General features: G+C 40.7%; 1 protein-coding gene across 3 annotated transcripts in view; it reads left to right on the forward strand.

Moving 5' to 3' along the window:
- The window catches only part of lsp1a (lymphocyte specific protein 1 a), a 49,409-nt gene that overhangs the window by 7,434 nt on the left and 28,071 nt on the right, over positions 1-13,904 (forward strand). For 2 of the 3 annotated variants that reach the window (XM_005748754.1, XM_005748756.1), the window contains exon 3: positions 1,466-1,572. In XM_005748754.1, the coding sequence (XP_005748811.1) occupies positions 1,514-1,572 (59 nt within the window). In that variant the 5' untranslated portion in view covers positions 1,466-1,513. Of the gene's footprint in view, positions 1-1,204; positions 1,267-1,465; positions 1,573-13,904 lie in introns of those variants that run through there. The other variant, XM_005748755.1, reaches the window with a different exon arrangement.

Raw genomic sequence — 13,904 nt, forward strand, 5'->3', positions numbered from 1 at the left:
AGCCAGAGGCAGAAGAGATGTCTCCAGGAGAACCAGGCCATCCAGGGCCCCTAAGAGTACTGAACACACACACACACACACACACACACACACACACACCCCAGGTATTTTGTAGAGGGCACAGCAGTCGTGGCAGTAACACATTTCAACTTTTTTTCTCAAAATAAATTTTTGACTTTAATCTCAAAATTTCAACTTTATTCTTGAAATGACAAACAAAATATTTTCTTTTTCTTAAAGTGGCCCTAATACTCTGTACCTGTGAGACCAGGGAGCTGCAACTTAGAGGATCATAACAGTCATGGTTAACAGATTGACAGCTTTCAGTGTAGACTTAAATTAACAGACAATAAACCACCCGTGGTATTTAAAAGGTGGATGTTCCCCATTCCTCAGCAGACTTTACCATGACCCCTCCACAGGTCCTGTGACTGTGAAGAACAGATCCACTCCAGGGCGGGAATCCACATCAGTTCCAAGATGAATCGTCTGAAGCCAAAACACTTTTTCTTTTTTCCCTACATTGTAAAGAAGTTTATTTCTCCAGTGAAGTTGGACATTTTAAAACTCGAGTTTATTGAAATTGACTCTTTTTTTTTTTGGAGTTGGCCTCAAGTGGCAGCTCATGAAACTGCAACACTGCAAGTTACCTTTTTGTAATACCAGAGAATATCACCTTTTGGGCACGCCATCCAGCCTTATCACCTTTCTGCAGAATAGTTTCCTGCTTTAGTGCTGGTGGACAAAAGTCACTAGAACATTCAAGTATAGTATGTAAACCAAACAAAACTCCTTGCATCCATAGAAGCTGTATTTGTCTCCAATATCAGTACTTTTGTGTACACTTTTTATTATAGTCCATGTTTTCTTCTGTGATAGTGCTGTTAGGGCATTTGGAGGGGGATTGAAATGTTGGGGAGGAGTTGAGGATGTTTCAGTAGTGAATATTTTGGGGGGGCTGATGGTGGGGTGTTGAGGGTATCATCTTTCATACCCCCTCGGGGGAGACCACATGACCCAGAATAACAGGGAAAGGCAGCGAAGAAAGAGACGAAAGAGAGAGATGTTGGGCCCTGCTGCTCTGAGCTCTTCAATGAAAACCACATGTAGGACAGAGGGAGGGGGGTGAGGTGTGTGTGTGTGTGGGAGGGGGGGAGTGTAATGACTAAAAACCCAGCCTCTGAGAAAGAGAGAGAGAGATAGAGGAGGGAGTCCCTCTGAGCCTTGCTGACATTCCCAACCAGCACTGCAGGGGAGAGCACTGTGGTGAGATTTACAACAATAAGACAGTGTGTGTGTGTGTGAAGAGTCTTTAACAGTGTATCACACGCGCTCTCTCTCACTCATTCTGAGCTCTGGGCTTTGATACGGCTGCAGGACAGACAGCTGCCTTCACTGTCGATTTGGAACAAGAGGAGAAAGCTAATCTCAGCGGCCGGTGTGGTCTGTTTTATTTCTACCACAGGGAGAAAAGAAGATTTCCAAGCAGCAGAAGAAGAAAAGAAGCGAAAGCATGTCCAACGCTCTGGTGAGGAGAAACTCCAGCAAACAGGGTTTACAAAACCTGATGAGGTATGTGGTCGATCCGTTTTTCCGTTCGTGTTGCTGGTTCCTGTTTGTTTCGCAGAGAAAGAATCGGGTTAATATTTAAACACCACACAAACACACTCACATTTCACTCACTCAGTTCTTCATTCTTTTTCTGCTTCAGTCAATAAACAGGACATGTGAGGTTTTCCCCTAAAGCTCTGGAGCATGACTGAAGGGTTTCATATCAGCACATCAAGATAAAGAGTGTGTGTGTTTGTACTGTAAACATAATGGGAACAGTGGGATTACTGGGAGTGTTTTGGGTCATGCAGGGTTTTTGGGGGGATTTAGGGATTTTGAATCGCCTTACCTCCTTTCAGTGTACCTAAAAAAGAACAAAGGAATCATATTAAAATCTACTTTGTACTCTATTATTTTCTATTAAAAACACACTTAAAAGGAAATGTAAGACTGTAAAGTGTGGAGGTTTGAGGCGAGCCCCACGCCCAGGGCTTCTCTGTTTCACCAAGAAGGGAAGTGGTGTCAGTGACCAGTGTCAGAGTTGAAAGGTCACCTGAGTCAGTCTTTTGTTTTCTGGGCTCGTACGGGTGGCAGCACGTCATGTCTATTGGGAAAGATTTTGTTTTTCATCCTGTGTGAGGTTCCAGTGCGACTGTGGTTTTTAACAGAGATGATAACGCACGCTCACATGCTGAGGTACTCACGCGGTAGAGGGAGGATGTTTTATCTTTTTTATCCCTCATAGACATAAATTATTGGCTGACTTGGCTTTCAGTTTTGCCACATCTGTACAGATGAGTTTTGAAACAGACGGTTTAAATTAAATAGGAGGTAACATCCTTCAGAGCAGTTGGTGCACCACGGAAGCTGCGAGGGAAACCAAAGTAAAGACAAAACTTTACATCATCCAAAACAGTCTCTGCAGCGACTCAGGATAAAGTCAGTCATGACCCATATTAACGAGTGTTAGCTCAGTCCATAGAGGTATCCTCTCAAGCAAATTTGAGATCCAGCTCTTTCATGCCATGTTTTATATTCACATTTAGGTGGATTTGTTTTAATCTTGGTCACTTCAGCGTAACCTGTAAGTAAGTAAGTAAGTAAGTAAGTAAACTTTATTTATTAAGCGCTTTTCGCAGACAGGCAATCACAAAGCGCTGTACACAAATATTAAAATATTAAAATAAACAATAAAATCAATAGACATTATATACAATGTAAAAGCATTGTGTAAGCATGTGTGACTCTTAACTTTGAGAATGTGTCACTCTGGGATAACAGTATTGCCCAACTAATGAATTCCCAGTGGAGATTATGCATTTTGCATCTGTTTGGGTCCACTGTGATCTGGATTGGGTTTACAATCCTTGCATGTATTGATGACTGTCCTCAGGTCTCTAGTGTTTGAGCTCCATCTGTGAACGCTGGAGTTTGAGTAGGTGTTTCTGTGTTGTAAAAGTCCCAGTTGTGTTTGTTGAAGTCGTGTAAGGAAATGCATCATATGCTTGACAAATGTCTGAACTCATCTCTCTATTTGGAGACTTTCCATTGACTCAAAGTTTCTCCACAGAGAACTGATGCATGTATTTGTCATAGACTGTCCTGACATTGCTGAGTATTCACTTACGAGCGTTCGTGGTGCCTCGGCGACTCTGGAGGTGTCGTAATCAGGGGGCTCAGAGTAAACCTCTGAGTCACAGTGAGAACGGTATTCAGGCTTTGTTTATGCACAGATAACAGCTGGAGGAGGCAGTGTGTCACTCAGATTCAGTCCACTTAGCAGATGTCCTCAGTCTGGGGAGCTGACGGAAGCAATGACGTAATACCAGAAAGACTGCACAGCTCAAAATTGAAGGTGCAGTGGATTCACTTGGCATTTTTGTGTCTTTTGTTATCAAACAGGTCAGTTTCATCCAGACTGTTTAGACATTTCTTGAGTTTTTACACCAGTGTCTTCTTCCAGATACAAATGTGTTCTCCTGTTATTTGATCTATAATCATTTCAGAGATTCCCACATATGTTTTAGGAATTTATTAACATTCGAGTGACTTAAAGTGAGTCAATTTATTCATGGAAAACATTAACTGATTAGCTTAGATCAACTTAACATTCGTTGGCAACAATCTGAATCAATCTTTTGTTTTGTAGATAGGTAACACTCACAGACTGTATATAAAAGAGTCATTTTTAACTTGAGCATCATGGTCACATTAAAAATGGGATGGATGTGATGAGCAAAGTGTGCGACTGAGAAAATGAACGCACTCCACACTGATTGGCTGGTCATTGAGCTTACTCGTGATAATATATTTTTGACTGATCAGAAATTTCATAACAAATTTATTATCAAATAACTTAAATTGGAAGTATTTATTGACGACAGTACAACCAGAAGAGTCGCCCCCTCTGATCATTAAAGATAAATCAAAGTTCTTCCCTTTTAAAATCTGATAGCAACATCTTTTGTACAGTTTGTGTGTGCACCTTCAGTCAGCACAGGGGTGGAGCGCTTGTTTATGCAAACATTTTACTTTTGTGCCGTCTTAAAATTCTCTTAAACAGAAGAATCTAAAAACATGAAACTTCTGGGACAGTTTATTCAAAAATCTGGCATGCACAATTTGTAAACTGATGTTACATTGCCAAGAATGAAGCAACCAGACCTCCCTCCATCCATTTTCTTAACCTTCTGTCCAACTCAGGATTACTTGGGCATGAGCTATCTCATAACAATGAATAGTCTTTATAGTGTTTTCCATGTTTGTTATATAAAGATAAGCTTAAAACGTTTAAGTTTAAAAAAAAAAAGTCTTTGTATGCATAGAAACAAAACTGAAACTCAATCAAAAGCATGCCAGGACTACAGGCAGTGACATCACCCAGACCAATCAGAAATGCAAGCTCTGCAGAGACTTCTCCATAATGTCCCTTTTCAGTGGCTTAACACTAGATGTGTGTGATTAGAAGAACTCAAAGAAAAGGTTTAATCTTAAAAATACCTGTGTAAGCACGTAACATAGCTTAAAGGAACAACCGATCGGCGTGAGGGGAAAACATTGTCGATGCCACGCGAGCAAACCTCTGAAATATTTTAGCTTTTCTCCTCCACCTGAGCAGGATTGGTGTATCTGACAAGCTAACACTGTTTACTAGATACAAATATTATTTCACGACAGATCTCAACAGGGACACAAACACAGAATATGTCATCAGTGTGAGCTCAAATCATTGCATCGGGTCGAGGCAGGCAGTTGATCTGTTTTTAATCAGCTCTGCGTGGGAGACGAACACTGCCCTCCTCCTGCCAGCTTGGTGGGGCCTGGCTCAGCCCGCAGCAGTGATGTCACCCAGGAGGCATACCTGCCTCAAAACAGCCCGAGTGCTGCGACCTCTGACCTTCGAATCCCCCACACATGGGTGGGTTTCCTGAGTGTTTATGGTGCAGGGAGATAGAGCGAAGAATGTTTGGGGGGAGTTGGAGTGGCGTATGTTGCTGAGTGATGGGGGCCCTGAACTCTCCCTCCCTCTGCAGGTTGTCCTCATTAAAGGGATGGAGGGAAAGTAAACACAGCGGGGCTTCCTGTTTCCAGGGGTCGTATCTCTGAGAACAGATGACAGGTTTTCATCTCTCTCACTTCAGTAAACATCGAATGATAGCCTAAAAACCCAGGAACCAAAAACGTTCCTGCTATCTGCCCTCGTGTGAGGGCAACATCTGTTTTTTCAGCTTATAAACTGCACCCATTATTGTGAATTTAAATTTGTTAGGAGCCATTTGTAGCATCACCTAGGTTTTAGTTCCCTTGGACGTTCAATATATCAATGCGGTCTTTTGACGAGAACTATACCTGAAAGTAGCAGAGAGTTGTCTGTGTTAATCCAGTCACAGCCTTAAAACACCCCAAAACTTCCTTTTACATCTAAATTTAGTTGGAAAAGAAAAAAAGGTGTAAAGTACTGTTTTTAGATTATTACAGACTTGAAGTTTACATACTGAGCAATTTTCTGTTGGTCTAAAAGTTGAGTTATCAGAGCATGTGTGTCAAGGGTGTAAGTTAGAAGGGAACAGAAAGACATGTAAGATCTGGTTAAAATAATAAAATATATATTTTATTTACAGCATAAAAAAATGTATCCTGATCAGGGGAAAGAATAATTAAAAGAAAACTAAGCACAATAAAGGTCGATTCTGCAGTTTGCAAGCTCCGCTTCCGCTAAACACAGTGAAGCAGCGACAGTCAGCCATCCTAATGTACCAGGGGTGTCTTTATGCATTTTTACAACGGGACTTACCCCGCGAGGGTAATCAGGGAAAGCAGGGGGCGGAGTCTCTCCAGGAGAAGATCCAATAAATACAATAAGAACATGCAACACTAAAATACACTCAACATTAAAACATAACAAAGCATTCAACACTAGATAAGAAATCCTTCTTCCCCGGATGATGTGTATTATTTATATTATTGTCATGTATTATTGTGGGGTCTTAACCTTACAGTATAAAGCACCTTGAAGTAACTATTGTTGTGATTTGGTGCTACATGCCAGTGGATGGTGAACTTTTACACGTGGAGCCATGGGCTTCATAAAAACATCACATGTGTTAAATTTCGAGTTAAATTTCATGGAAAATGTTAGAAAAGTTCCATTTAAGGTAGACACAGAGAATAACCTTTTAATTTCTCAGGATAAATCTTGTAATTTTGAGACATGAATCACTCAAGTAATTTGAACTTTGTGAAAAGTCCACCTTTTCACATGGAAAAAGCTTTCCCAGCTTCTCTGTTCTCAGGCCACTCACCTCTCCGCCTTTGCTTTTTTGTTTTCTGCCTCTTTAATGTAAAATAAAGGTTTGGATGCAATCAGATACACAGTTTGTGTTTGTTTGTTTGGGGATAGATGGTCTTGCTGGGTTCCGGATTTGTTTGGATTCTCATGGAGCGATCGCACAAGATTCTGTTTTCCTCTTTTGCTGCGTCCCTGTGTTCTTTTAATTTTCCATTGATCCACATTTATAGAATAGTTTATAGAACATTTATAGAATGACAAACTTTTGCTTGAAGTTACTTTTTTGGGTTACATTTTACTGGCAGGAGCTTTCTCACTCGCCCTCTCCTTTAAAGCCTGTGTGCAAACAAACCTGCAGGATTCCCAGACTTCGGGGATAAGTGGTCTGTTTGTGCTCTGCATGGGGGGGTTGGACACCCAGAGATCCAGCCATAACATGGTGATTACTGTCTCTGGCGATGTTGCTGGAGTTCTAATCGAGACTATTTGTGTCTGACTGCCGGATGATTTGTTCCACTTTTTTACTGCAATGCAGAAATATATCTTCTCTTATCTCTTTGCTTTATTTTGAGTTGGCATTTATTCTGTCATCACTAACTAAGAAACTAATTAAAATGCCTAAAACAAAGAAGAGAGAAAGCACTTACCTTACAAAACACTGTGCAGAATCTCAGTTATTCAGAAGTGCTTTTGAAGCTGCCGGTCTGTCTGTAGATTTCTTCAAATTTAAAATAATCATTTGTTTTGAACTAAAAAAACACCTGCAGGTCCAGGTGTCTTTGACTGAACCTTTTCTGAATGAAAAGATACCAGTATAGAGCTGAGGACATTTGAATCACTTGAATCAGGACATGGCGGCTCTGTTTCTAGTTCGAAAGAGATCTGGCAGCTCTAGCCTGTTTAATATTCTCCTCCAGGGACATGTGAGTGTCATAGGTTTATTGATTCAAGAGCCCCAGGCTGGAACAGAAATATTTAGGCACATTTTCCTTGTCAAAAATGTTTGAGCCGTTGTCATGGTGAGGAACAAGAGGCACATGTGCTTCAGATGCTGCAATCCTCCATTTAAATGCACAAAGAAGCATAAAGTTTATTTCCTTGGTTTCCTCTCTTTCCCTGGACACAGTTCTAGAAATAAATTCAGTACAACCCGTTTTATGGGTACCAGGTAATGATGCAAGGTTTTGGAAGGGAATTAATACAAATAACACACTACAGAGTCTACTGGCATGCTATTGCCCCTGTAGTTACCCATAGCAGTGATCTAAGCAAAACATCAAGGTAACATTCTGATGTTGAACAGGGGCAATGATTACTGTGTTTGCATGCTATAAATTTAGTGCAGCTGTGGCTTATGGTTTGCGGGATTTAGGTCCTGATTTAAGCACCGATTTAATGGTAAAATTAAGAATTTAATGATGTTGCTGGATGGAAAAAATAAGAGGATCACCAGAGATCACCAGTTTATCCAAAGTTGAATGTGAATGCATAAAAGTTTTAGGGCAAACTTGTAACTGTTGTTCATCTCTGAGAGCCCTTTAAAGTATATAATTCAGTTCCTAGTCGCTGAAGACTTATTAAGACATTTGCCAATATGTTGGAGTTCTCACCTGCTGATGCCACTGCAGGAAAACGTTTGGATCATCACATCAATTTTATTGTTTGGAGAAAATAAAAAATAAATTCTTGTTGGAGTTCTTGCACTCCAACAAGGCAGATGGCCGGCTGTAATATGGTTGAGGCTTTAATTAAACACTTGTTTCGTTAAAGTCACAATATTGTTTCAAATTGTCCATCAAGCAGGAACTCACTGTGTGAAAGTTGATGGGTGCAGCTGAAACTGGATTACTGTTGTGCCCCAAGGCTCTGTGCTGGGACCACTATCAGTTTCAGTGTTGGGGTCGTTAATCAAAAAGTGTTACGCATTAATCAGTACTTTTTTTTTTTTTTAAGTAATGCAGTACACCAAAGAAAGTACTTTGTTACCTTATTTTCTTGTTTCTCTTTAAAATGACCTGAAATGTCACATAATTACCAGTTAACAATAAACACCTGTGGGTACGGTTTCACTCACAACTCTTCCCTAATGAGTATACAGAATATCTTTCTTTGAAGGCACAAAGCAAAGTTAAAAATCAACACAAAGCAATTCCTGCAGTAATCACATTACAGGTACAATCCGTAGCATAAACAGAGTGTTCCAGTGTTGATGTTAAATGTGTTGAAAATATTCATTTTAAGCAATCAGTTTTAATAAAACAGAAATGTTTAACATGATGTCAGTGAAGTTGGAGTCGACTTAGAGGAAACGTCATGTAGATGCAAACGTTAGTTAAGCCAGATGTCACTGTTATGTTTGGTTTTAGTCCACAGTTGCGCAAACTTGGGCTTGTTTTTCACTAGTAGTCCATTTCTCAGACCTCTGAATGAATAGATCATCTCTAAAATCATCTGTTTTCTTTCCTATGAAACCGTTGATTGCCCAACCAAAGAATTTGTTCTGACACGAGCACATTGACTAAGTGACTGTGACACTGTAGCATTAGCGCCCTGTCTCTTGCATAGAAACAAAGGGAAAAGAACACTGATACGTATTTATTGTAAAGATAAATTCTAAACTCTTTTATCACCACTTTTCTAATATATTTGATACTTATGTTTGAAATAACCATTTGCTTGATTGATACAATTTCATGCATGTCATAATTTTTGTGTGACATGTGTGTCTATTAGTGTCATCTTGTCTGTATGCATGCACAGAGTATGTAATGCTGATGTCCTGGAGTTTGCTAACCTCGTTAGGACTTCCCTGATGAAACAAATATTTGAAGGTCAGGTTAAGCTGCAGAATCTGTGCTGAGAGGTTTTCTGTGTGACATGCAATCATTATTTCGGACAACACTCAGTTTTTTTTATTTTTATAAATGTACCGAAACATTTTTAAGAACAGGTATGAGGTTGAGCTATAAATGCAGACTTGGCAATAATTTCAGGGGTTAAATCATAATACAGTGGAACCCCGACTTACGAAATTAATTTGTTCCTGAGGGTCTTTCGTAAGTCGAAGCACCCGTCACGCCTTTTGAGTGAACGATAGGCTATAGGCTAATTGCTAACTGCAACAACAATATGTCGTTCAAGGGGAACAGCGAAGCGCAAGTACGAAAGCCAAGGGGGTTGTCACATGATTCGGAAGGCATTGTGGGCATTGTCGGCTCAGCCAATCAGAGCCAGCGGATTTCTTTACGCGGGCATTTTGCCGTAACACGGGCAGAAATATTGCCGTTAAGTACCTTCGTAACTTGAATTTTTCGTTAAATGGGGCATTCGTAAGTCGGGGTTCCACTGTATTTAAATATCTGGGGCCTCAAATATAAATAACCCGTGTTTGGACAGATGGGGGATATTTCTTCATAAATTCTGTGAAGATGAATAACACTTTGACCCTGTGGTTCTGTGATGCTCGGCTGCTTCTTCACAGCTCATCTGGTGACTCCCATGACGTTTTTTTTTTTCAAATAGGAAAATGGAAATCTTTTCTGTTGTAATTGATCCGCTGTCCTGACTTGTTTCAACACAGCCATGACCTCATCTTGCAAACGTCTTCCCATCATCCGCGCCTGCCCCACAAAGCCTGGCACTCTTTCAGCCTGAGAGCAAACCATGTTATTATGCCACTGAAGCCAGTCAGCCCTGCGATGACAAAGTGTGTGCTTGCAAAAGAGCAGCGGAGGATTTAATACATTAACCTCACTTCTCCTGATATGAATCCCTCCTTTGTTCTTGTTCCGGTGAAACATGGTCGGACAATAAAGTTAAAGCCTGGACAAGTGCAGACAGGGAGAGCATGGCAGTGTGCAGTTTAGTGACTCTGTTGGCAGGTGGCAAAGCTTTTATCTGGTTTGTGGCTTTGTGTGTCGTGTTTCTGGTTCTTTCTGCTGGTTGCTACAAATGCTGGTGATTACAAAGCTTAGGGTTTCTTTTTCTTTTATTAGATCCGCTAGCAACCGGCTGTGTCTCCAAAACACAAGAAAGCAGTTTATTCTTAAAGAAGCAGTACAGCATTTTGGGATGCGACGATTTTAAGTTTCTTCCCGTTAGAGTTGCATTGGATTAATTTCATCCAAATGAAAGTGAAGTGTACACAGCTGCAGTTCCTCTAATGGCCACTTGAGGTTTTCTCCAAAAGTGAGTCCGTTTTCAAAGACTACCTGTTAAAATGCCAAACTTTACAGCAGAAATACAAAAAATAAATCTGGCTGTAACTAATGCACTTAGATTTCTTGCAGCTGTAGCCAACAGCTGCCTGCTTGGTCTTGCCTCTGGCTGACCTTGTGACCATTTTTCTGATGGCTGATTTGCCATTGTTGCTTTTCCTTTTTCATTTTTCTTCCAAAAATATCGATTGACCACATAAGGTGAAAGCTGGGACGGCTCCAGCCTCCCCGCTACCCTAGATTGGATAAGCGGTTAAGAAAACTGAAGAATGGATGCACAGATATTTATTATGGAAGGAAAAAGTGGAAATGCCAATATCATTGCACGCCACACACCACAAGAGCGAAGAAATAAATGTTTTAATAAAAACCTTCATGAAGCACATCTGCTGCTCTGTTTACTGTAACCACTTTCCTCACTTGAACCTGCTTTCATATGTTCCCTCTTGTTTATTTGTGTAATCTGTCAATCACACTGACCTCAAGGGCTGGAGGGCGCTCTGTCGGCCGTTATTTGAGGACAGGTTCAGGGAAGCGGCGTGCTCAGTCATGCCTGTGGTGTCAGTTTACAGAAGAGCAACACAAGACTGGAAAAAAACCTGTTTGATTCCTGCTGAGGTAGAACAAGTGCGCTGTGCTTGTTTTAATTGTCTGGAGAAGCAAAACTACCCTGACCGAGTACAGAGCAACTCCAAGCTGTGAGCCAGGTTTAGGACCAGCGCAGACATCTCTGTTCTGCAGCAAAGATTAAACATTGCAAATGATTTGATTTTGATGACACAAATCATGAGAAGGAGGAAGTAAAGCTGACTGTAATCCCGGTATTTTAGAAACACTCTGATGGAGATTAATCATTTAGCCCGAATCAGTCTGAGCAGCTGCCAGGCATGACAGAATCCCACAGTGCTGACTGCAGAAAGGAAACGTAATGAGAGGACAGCGTGGTGAGTTTCACTCAAACAGTCTGCTGGGTCAAAGCTCGGCAGTTTTCAACACCCAAACTGCTGACAGCAGCAAATCAAGCAGAGCCAGGTTTTATGTGCCAACTGTGCTCCACTTTAGGGCTCACATAGGATTATTGAATAGTTCTTTGGCATTTGTAGGTCATTTTGGTTTAAACTTGCCACAAGATATTACACGCAGGTACTGTGCTGATAGTTTTACTCAGAAACATTCCACCTGTTGGAGTTGGAAAGTCATATTATTAAGTTTAATTCTGCCGTCTTGATTACTTTCATGACCCATCCACCCCAACCTCCTTTCCTCCCATGATAATGACTACAGCCACTTTAAAAAAAATAAATAAATTCTAAAGTCATTTTGTATGATTCACAGTTCAAAATAATCCTTGCCCATATTGTACTGGGCCTTGGTCCAGCCAGTCAGTTTGTCCTCTATCTAAAATTAGCTGTTTTAGCTCCTCCTCTTTTTAAGGCCACTATCCAATCTGTGATACTTGGCCCTTTATTGCACAGGAAACATAGAATCTTTGAAAAGTACCTAAGATGTGTGTGCTGAATCATATCTCCTGAACCAGCGTGCTGATGAACTCTGCTCTTATCAGCTCTGATATGTCTTCCTCCCTCAGTCAGTTTTTCATCCTTCCTGTAGGCAGGGAGCAGCAAAAGGAAATGAAAGAATGGAAAGGGGTGGAGAGGCCCGAGCATAGATGGATGTGGGTCAGCAGGGTGTTTTGCTGAGGTGGCCCAGAAACTAATAGTCTGTGTGTTGAAATGGAGAAAGTGAGGGGAAGCAGTGTTTGCTTTCAATGTGCAGGTAGCAGTGGTCATTGTGTCAGGACAGCTTATTCGATGTCAGGATGACAGACGTATTAATATACAAAGATGTATACTAATATACATCAATGTGGAGTATAAAACACTTCAAAGCTATGAGCTGAGCCATCAGTGTGACCACATGCCACGTCAGAGACACGATCATTCATCTGAAGGACTTGTACTAAATGCTTTTGGTGTCCACCCACCCTTGAGGAAATGATCTGTGAAAAGGTCAACCAGCCAGTTTCCAACCATGCTTTTTAGAGAGTGGGAAACACATTATTCAAGTGACCTCGTTGAGGGTGAGGAGATCTGCAGATTTTGTTGTTTCTTTACAGTTTGCACCCATCCCAATGAGCTCTGTTCCGCATTTAATTTAAGTCCCGAGGCTTGCACCAACATCCTCCTACTTCAATACCTACATAAATTAAATGACTAACTTTGCACATTTCAGTTGCAAAGACTTTAGTAAAGCCAGAGTAGAGGAAATCTGAAGTGTTGAAGCTTCTCAGTTGGCAGGAGCAGGATATTAACATAAAGAAAACACCGAACCCAAAGCTGATCTTCATTCTGAACAGACGTTTATTCCCAGTAAACTGGAGCTGAAAACAAAGAGCAGCTTCACTTTGTTGATATAGACTAAATCTCTGAGATCTCAGGAAGAAGGACGAGTCAAAGGAGGTGACAACGCAGCTTAGACCAAACTGTGCCCAAAATAAGTCTTATCTGTAAATATCAGAGATCATGCAGCCGGTTCTCCTGCATCAATCCATTGTTTTGAAGAAAAGATGAGGGCGGAGGAGCAGATGGAGCCTTGGAGCCGTTAGCAATCTATTAGTGACACAGAAGCCAAATGTGAGCTTAGTAACTCGACACCTGAGCTCGCGCAACTGTTAGTCCTCCACATGCCTCTTCTGGGAAAGAAGCTGGATAAACACAAGACTCTCAGCAATATACTTTATAATTCAAAAAAATTAAATGCTTTCAGCTATTTATCTAGAAACTTGGACAAGAGTAAAAGGACACTTTATTTAGGCCCTTCAGTCTAAATTAGAAAAATCTACAGTTCTATCAAATCTGATGTCAAAACAATGGAATATAATATAAGTGCCACTGAGGAAATGGCCATACTTGTTGCCAAAAACAATGACTAATCAGGCAGATAGTTAAACGATGGTTAATCAGACACTACAGGTAGGAGCCTGGAGAGGTAGCGAGGGCAGAAGTCACAGGTGACCACCGTTCTGCTCGTGTTTCAACCTCTATGGTTTATCACTTGGTTCCTTTTGTTTTTTTTTCAAATCATTGATTCATGTCACTCACTTTATATGAACTTTTCTTTAGGTTTTAATTTGTTTACTTTGCTTCATTTTGTTATTCGTTATCCTGTATAACCAGTGAGCTCATTTTTCTCTAAAAGCTGATTTGCAAATTGCTTCTTTTAATTGAAACCAACATATCTAGTGGTTGTTTTTTTCATTGTTGGCCATCAAATAAACAAAGAAAACGTTGCACTTTTTTTCTTATGTTGCCGTTTCCGTGTGAGGGGAGGTGCTGTCTTTAAATCCC

This window comes from Pundamilia nyererei, unplaced genomic scaffold (genome assembly GCF_000239375.1).
Source record: "Pundamilia nyererei isolate P.nyererei 1_Seehausen unplaced genomic scaffold, PunNye1.0 scaffold00229, whole genome shotgun sequence".
NCBI classification, from domain to species: domain Eukaryota; kingdom Metazoa; phylum Chordata; class Actinopteri; order Cichliformes; family Cichlidae; genus Pundamilia; species Pundamilia nyererei.